At 36.8% G+C, this 8347-nt stretch overlaps 1 protein-coding gene across 4 annotated transcripts in view; it reads right to left on the reverse strand.

The window, feature by feature from the left end:
• Positions 1-2637, reverse strand: part of MYBL1 (MYB proto-oncogene like 1) — a 28803-nt gene extending 26166 nt beyond the window's left edge. For all 4 annotated transcript variants that reach the window (XM_081952573.1, XM_081952571.1, XM_081952572.1 and 1 more), the window contains exon 1: positions 2246-2637. In XM_081952573.1, coding sequence (XP_081808699.1) covers positions 2246-2265 — 20 coding nt within the window. In that variant the 5' untranslated portion in view covers positions 2266-2637. The remainder of the gene's footprint in view (positions 1-2245) is intronic.
• Between the last annotated feature and the right edge of the window lie 5710 nt (positions 2638-8347).

Consider the following 8347-nt stretch of genomic DNA (forward strand, 5'->3'; position numbering starts at 1 on the left):
GGTTTAAGAAGCTTGCCTATAATTGGCAGAAGTGTATAGCAAATAGTGGTGATTATGTGGAGACTACAAATACCAAAAGTGCTCATTTCAAGAATTATTTTCCTATTTCATTTATTAAAATATCCTTATTTAAATTAACATTTTGGAAGTGAAGGCACTACTTTTGTATATTTGTACCAATACTTGGGCTAGTTTATACATGGCATTTTTCCTAGATCAAAATAATATATATAAAGAAAAAAATATTTTTCTACAAGGAAGTTACAATAATTGTATGCAAATATTGCACCTTAGGAAACAATAATTAAACAGCAGCTTTCATTTTCAGAACTATTAAAGAAAACAAATAAGTTTTCACCTTTGTTACCTTGAGAACAGTCTGCCACCTACTGGCTTCATAGAGAACTATACTAATATTTACCAAATTAGGTGTTTCATTTACAATTGTTTTCATAGTTTTCTTTGCAAATGGCTTAGGCAAGATATTAAATATTATCATATAAAATAGAACAGACAAATTCATTTTCAGTCTTTGCTCAACTCTTTTACAACATTTGTGTCCAGGAAAAATCATAATAAAAATGTTTCTCAGTCATTAATATTTTCATTTTAAAATCATCTAAGAAAATATATTGGTAAGATCACAGTCTACAGGACTACTATATTATTTTTTCAGTTGATCCTCTCCCTTTCAGCCAGAGACAGCAGTCATGACTCTCCAAATGTGGTTGATCTACAATTCCAACTCTTTCAATCATCTTAGGTCAATTCTTGAATTGAATCCATTTCAATTCTTGATTTGGCAGTTCTCTAACTGCTTCTGATTGGTGCAATAGTGGTTTGGACATTATCATCTGTCATAACTAAACAAAGTTATATAAACTGTAATTAAAGTGGAACAATTTCCCATATTATAATCTTCAAAAGCCCATCACATTAGTTCTATATCTTCTATTTATTTGGAAATAAGTTCTGCCAATTTCATATGATTTACAAAATTGTACTCACAATTCATAGTTGACAAAAGAAAAACTTAATCGAGATAAAAGAGACAAATCATAATGTAGGCAGGAATGTCCTTGAAGTTAAACAGAAAAATCCACCTAAGATACTGATTGGAACTGGACAAAATAATGAAATATCGATATTATATACTTTGGTTTCCACTTTAGGCTCAATTTAAAATCTTGGAATTAACCAATGCAATCCATATATTATCTATTTCATTATAAGAGGCTTCAAGCCAAGTATCATTGCTTGCTGAAGAATCATACATTGTTGCTTAATAGCCAGCTTTCAATAATTCAGTAAAATGCCTTCCCTTGCTTTATTGTCTTTTTATTACTAAGAAACTTTTTGTACCTTGGATCTTTTACTCCTCTGTATATTTTTAGTGCTATGCTTTATCATTTTTACCACAGTTTTAGATTGTTCCGTATTTATTATTTTCCTGCTTTTTCATTTGCATTTAATGTTATTTTTCTTCATGTATTTTTGTATGCTATCCTCTAAGAAATCGATTAAACAACAAGAAATCTATCCGGCAAATATGTCCATTTGAAACAAATTACGATTATTAGCTATGTATTTTTCTAATAAAGGAGTAGAAAACCAAGAAAAGATTTCAATATTCAGGCAAAACTGCTTGGTTTATGTGCAGGTTTTGACTGAAATATTTATTGCTCCCTTTTGCAATCCTTAAATATTATTTTTGCTTAGATGCTCTCATATTTAAACAATGTATAGGAGAAAATAATTCAGCAAGAACCATGACACAGGGGATACATTACTCTCTTTCAGACTTTCCCTCTCACATACTTTTACTTATTGTACATACATAAAACAAGAGTGAAACAAAAAGCAAAAACGGATAGCAGGAATATTTTTCGGTACTTTTACTTTTTCCACACAAAGATGTGGTTTGGCATCGTGAGGAAATAACCGAATGAAATAGGAGGACCATCTTTTCACCCTGTGTAAAAGCAGCATAACAAAACCTGAAACCATCACTAGAAAAACCCGGGCCGAGGCATGTCAGAACGGGTCAGAGCTGCCAGGGCACGTGGAAGCAGCAGCAGAAAACCTTCCATGATCCGCGGACAGGAGAGGCGGGCTGGGTCAGACTCAGAAGCCATCGCCTAGGAGGGTGGCGCGGCCTCTTCCGCGGCAGAAAGAGAGGGAAACGCAGAGCCGGGCATGGAAGATGCCAAAGGCGGCGAGCGGGAGAGTGTACGGGGCCACTCACCTGCGCGGCCTCTTCGCCATCCTTCGCGTGCACCATAAAGCAAGCAGAAAGGAACGGGGATGGCCCCGTCGACCAGGAGCGCTCGCTCAATCGAAGCCGCCGGACGATGCCCGACAGGGGAGTCCGGGGAGGGGGGGCGCTGCTTTTTTTAGCCCCGGCCCCGCCCCATTCCCCGCACCGGGGGCATGGCCCCACACCCAGCCCAAAACGGCAGGGGAAAAGGATCGGGGACCAAGCGAGCGGAGCCCTTGCCCGGCTGCCACTGCTCGGCCCTCCGCCTCGAACGCTTCCCAGAGGCGCCGCCGAGCTCGCGGGGTTTTTGTTGTTGTTGTTTTTTTCCCTTTCCTTTTTTTCGACCCTGCCGCCGAATCTCGCGCCCAGCCTCTGACCGGAGCCACCGTTTGAATCTGCGCACGCGGACTGACACCCCATTGGCTGCTGCAGAAAGCACGCGACCAAACGGGGGAGCTTGGGCGAGGGAGGAAGGGGGGAACGGCCAGTAAGAGGAGAAAGGTGGCGGGATACTGGAGAGGTTGGCGAGGGAGGAGGAGCTACTGGGCGGGCTCAGGCTCAAGGGCTGCTGGGAAGGCGAGTCCTTGCCTCAGCGAGGGCGAGAGAAAAATGAGAGTTTCCCACGTGTTTTCAGCATATTGCCTTAACGAATGTGCTATTTTTTCTTCCTTTTTTCCCCACACTGTTTTAAAAGAAAAAGGTGAGGCACATTTTTTGTTTATTTTCGGATTGGCCTCTTAAAGCTGAGTGTATAAAGAGAGCCTCTCCATTTTAAAGTATGCTTTCTCAATAAACGTTAATTTTAATCAGGGAGGATATAAAAGCCTTACCGATCTGAAGCACCAGTTTAAAAATCAGCAAAATGGAGAGAGAAAAAGTAAGCCTCCTTCGAGCCGGAATCGAACCAGCGACCTAAGGATTCCCATGCGAAACGCCGCCTCTACAGTCCTCCGCTCTACCAGCTGAGCTATCGAAGGGACCTGGAATTCGCTTCTTAATGCCTGGCATACAGATGTGTGTTGGCAGTAATGACGTTGAGTATAAAGTTTTAAGATAAAACCACGGATACAGCTTTATCTTTAAGCCGTATTCTGTGGCACCTGGAAATATATTTCCTGACGAGAAGTGTGTATTTTCCTTGTAAAGCTTTCAACTTTTCAATTCCAACATAACGCTGATCAACCACTGAACACGACGAGATTTGCTTTCCAGCGAGCGTACGAGCCTAAATCTAGGCGTATATGCCGAAATAGTTCACCCTTTCCGCCTTTAAGACTGTGGGCCAAATAAAGCAGCCTCAGATAAAGCACTCGATTTGGCTGTTCGTTTCAAAATTCCCAGACCCATAATGTACATTTTAAAGAAGACCAGGGTTTTTACTTTCTTTCTAAAAGCAGAAACAAAAAGTGTCTTTTCCAATAAAAAACACTGTGTCTGATATTCGTTGTTATTTAGGAACAAAATAGTTAATGTTTTGCTCCTAAATGACATACACTACATACTACCTAAAGAAGAAGAAAAATTTATGGTCACTAGCAGATTGGGTGGAGGCAGAGTGGAAAGGGGGAGAATTTGGGAGGGGGTCTGCAGGATGCGGTCCACAAACAGGGTAGCCACAACATGGCCCAAATCCTTTTTTTTAAAAATGTGCACTGTGACCACTCTCTTCTCTTATCTGGACAACCCCTTGTAGGTATCTCTGGAGAGAATGGCGGTAAATCCTAGGGGATCCCCCTTCCAATGCTGCGATTTTAGGAAGTTTAGATACCTGGATGGGTCCTGCCCTAAAAGGAGGGGGGGAGTACAATTTTATGAACGCTGAAGACCCTAGCTTTTTACTGAATAAAACAAATCTTAAAAGAAGAAAAAGAAGGAGGGAGTTAAATGATCTTCAACAAGGAGAGACAAGGAACCATGTAACTTTCCTCATGAAGGATGGTAGAAAGGACATAACATGCCTAGCTGTACAAGTAAAAACTATGTTTCTGAGTTTTTAAAATTACCTCCCTGTACATGTATAATTTTATGTACATTGTGAAAAACGTTGGTTAAGAATTGTGCCCATCAAGCAATTAAGGATTGTTACATCAATTTTGAGGCAATGGGGGAGATGGACATGAGATCTCTAACTAGGTCAGTGTTATCCACTTTGCTGGCACACCGTACTTTTCTATTTTAAGGAAGTAGGTCAGTAATGCCAAAGTCAACATATATACAATGTTAAGTACAGTAAACCTACATGTTTTCTTTACTCTTAGGATGTTTCTTTCACACTCACTAAGTAGTGGCCTTCGGGTCTACAGAGAAATTGTTAGAAAAAATTCTTAGTGAAGTAGCTACACATAATTTATATAAAGATTAATTTTAAATATGGCTTATATGGAATATTGATATTCACCTTTGCTTCCAAAATAGAAACATTAGCAGTTCCTTCATTTGCTTTTTGATAGGCTAAGATATCTTTTAATTTGCTACCCTAAAGACACTAATGAATTTCTATGCCTAAAATTAGATTTGAAAGCTAATTAAATATTTTAATATTGCAGTATAATACCAGACAAATACATTATTCTTCACAGAAAGCATCTGCTATACCACGGGTGTCAAACCCAAGGCCCACGTGGGTCAGATGCGCCCCGCAGGTCGCTTAGATCTGGCCTGCGGGGCTGGCCTGGAAATAGCAAAGGATCAGCCTGCAGTGCCTCTACTAGCCAAAACAGGATGCAAGGGGGCCGCATACAGCCCTCCGCCTCCTGTTTTGGCTGCCAGTGTTGCAGGAGGCTGTCCAGGCCCAAAACAGGGCACAGGGGGTGGATGCAACTATCCTAAATACATGCCAATTGTCCCAGTTTTAATCCCATGACTGTTGGGACACTGCAATGGTCATGAAGTGCAAGGACCAGCCATAAGTGACATTTTTCAGTGCTGTTGTAACTTTGAAGGGTTGCTCAATGGTTGCAAGTCAAGGACTAGCTGTATGTATATTTTTATTTCTTTGGGCTCAGGACATCATACTAAAAAAAAATAAAAAATATTATAAAACAAAAACAAAAAAACCTTCCACCCCATTTCCACTAATAAGATGTTATACAATGGTAAATAGCCCTTTAGCTCAGGAGCCTATATAATTCCCCTTGCATATTCTTCAAATGTAGGATGAGGTACTCGCCCATTTTTGACCACACATCAACAGAGTCCTCTGAAAAGTTATTCTAACCCATCTAACTTCTATATGTATACCTCTGTGCTCTCCAATCTATAATGTATGTGAATTTAAAATAATACAGCTGATTGTATTGTCCAACTAACAGAATTCTTAATTAAAATGTCCCCGGATAACTGGGATTCTGAAACATAAAAACAGCTGAAAAGTCTACTTAGGAGTAAAGTTTGATAGAGATGCAGTTCTATTTAACAAAGGGATGGCACTGGCATTATTACTCCCATTCCTCTATACAAAGGAATTTGCCTTGATGAAAGGCATAGAAAGTTGACCTATAATAATCACCTATGTAACAGTAACTTGATACAAGGACTAGCAAAAATTTGTTTGGCTTAGATTTTTAATATTGCAATCAAAGAAAATTCAAAATACTGTACAGTAAAATGTAATATAATACACTGTTATAATACACTATTATTACATTACAAATTAAAAAAAACAAATTAGTACAGCAATCACAAATAAAATTCAAATGTGCTGAATGGCCAGCATTGTGAACATGGTATTGTTACTACTCTAGTTTAATTCAATATGTAAAGCACTTGCCATTTTAAAAGATATCCTAAATATATACAGTGCTAATGCTTAATATACATTTTTTTAAGAAATCCAATTACTTCCAAAAGTGCACTCTTTGCTGGCAATAATCCTCAATAAAATAAAATCTAAAAATATCAGTTACAGTTCAATCTTTTGCTACAATCATGGGGGCAAAAGCAAGAATTCTGACTTAAAGAATATTAAATGCAGCACCTTAAAATGTAAGATATCAAAATTATGGGAAGAAATATTTTTGAATACACAACTCCACCTATCAGGCTACTGATGAAGTTCTAACAACCAGCATATCAAAATTGCCTAAAAGAAAAACCAGTATAGATTGACATATTGTGCTGTATGCTGAGCTGAATATGGATACGGTGGAACAACAATCAAAATGCTTTGCTAGACTACTGTATCATAATTAAATTCTTTTCTGATGGGAAAAAATATTCACTTTCATCTTCAAAAAGCTACATTTTCCATATAGCATTATTAGAATAAAAGTATAACAATGCTCTTCTGTGTTCTTTACTAAAACAGTGAATAGAAAGCATAACTCAGGAAATCCTATTTCCTATAACATATTGTTATTTTCAACCGACCAGAATTTTTATGTTTAAAGTTGCAGAAGAAAAATAGAACATAAGAAATATTTTGCATTTTTAAAAATCAGAATGTTACTTTTTTCTCTTGTAAATAATGAGGTACAAATCTTCAAAAGTTAAAGAAGACATAGTCCAGCACATAGGATGTTATTTTTAATTGCACATGGTCTATGTTTAAGTTTCCAACAAATACAGAAATGTAACGGGGGTATAATGTATCATAAAATACATTTACATCTAAATTAAAATCTGCAAAATGCCTTAATGCCAGCAATTTCTAAAATGCTTTTTATTTGCATTTCTTTCCTCTGGTAACACAGAGGCTATTCTCTTAGTAAACCAGTACACTGAATACTGCCAAGCTTCTGTTGTACTAATATTTATATTATTATTTACAGAGAAAATTGCTTTGCTATTTAATAACAAATTTGTTTAACCTGAAAGGAACAGCAGTCTGACTTCAAAAAATCATGATCTTCCAATTATCAAACTGGATACAATTCCCTTCAAGAAAACTGTGATACAGATATAGTTATGCTACTTATTTCTTAAGGAAATTCAGTTCAGACATCATTACTATTTCTTTTGCCAGATCCAACGTTTTTCTCCATTAATTATTTTCGTATTTGATTAAATCATGAAACAGGCAATACTATAGCAAGTTATATGAACTTAAGCTTACTGAAATTCAGCAGTTTAGCTGCAACAAGATGCTATTACAGTCAATGGTTTTGAGCATATATTTGTGCACCTGTCTCATTAACTTTGATAGGGATCAAACACTTTGTGTGCACAGTTGTAATATTAAACCTTAATATGTAATGTTTACCAAGCATTTACAGATGCAGCAGAAAAATTCACATAGCTCCTAAGTCTTTAATAGTTCATTTTTTAAAAATTGGGCATTTCAAAAATTTGTTGTCACACAAAGGAAAAGATACAAAAATGAAGAATTTATTCTCTGCCTAGAAAAAAAATTAACAGTAATCCCTAAATAAAAGTTTCTATGGAAAGAATACTTAACTCTTAGTTAAACCAACCACATTAAAATTAAAAAGTTTTGTATGCCTCTCCAGCTTCACAACTTATCCTATTCATTCATGAATTTTCAGTAAGTGATACTAATTGTATTCTGTTTATTCCCTAGAATCATTATTCTATTTTTTCATTACCAAAAAAGTTACTAAACTGCCAAACTATTTTAACAATTTACATTCAAATCAATACAAAATTGCATTGTTTTTACTCAAGAGTCCTAGAAATATAAGCACTATGGAAATGCTATCATTGCCAAAAATATTTTCTTCACAACAGCTCTAGCACCATAATTCCAAGCATTATATGACAGAAGCCAGATTTTTTAGAAAGGATATCCAGTGTTGATGTCCTGTTGCTCAGAAAAAGCGCTGCTGCTTTTCTTGTTTATATCAGCCAGCTTATACTCTGTTACATGCTAGTTTTGAACTTCATTATGGACTTAGCCGTTGTCAGAAATACTTCTCACCCTATGAATGCACAATTGGTTTCTTGGTGTCATGGCCACGTGGTTGTGTATTTGCTAGCAGTTTATAGTAGTTTTCTGATTATACAGGCATCTATTCTGTATGGGCTGGATCAATTTTAAAACTGTATATTGACATATTTTACTTCTTAAAGAGCAAAATTATATATTTAAAATTACTCATTCATGAAAGTGTGGTTTGAAGGCTTTATACACAA

The sequence above is a fragment of the Natrix helvetica genome (genome assembly GCF_964273705.1).
Source record: "Natrix helvetica genome assembly, chromosome: 4".
In the NCBI taxonomy this organism is placed as follows: Eukaryota; Metazoa; Chordata; class Lepidosauria; order Squamata; family Natricidae; genus Natrix; species Natrix helvetica.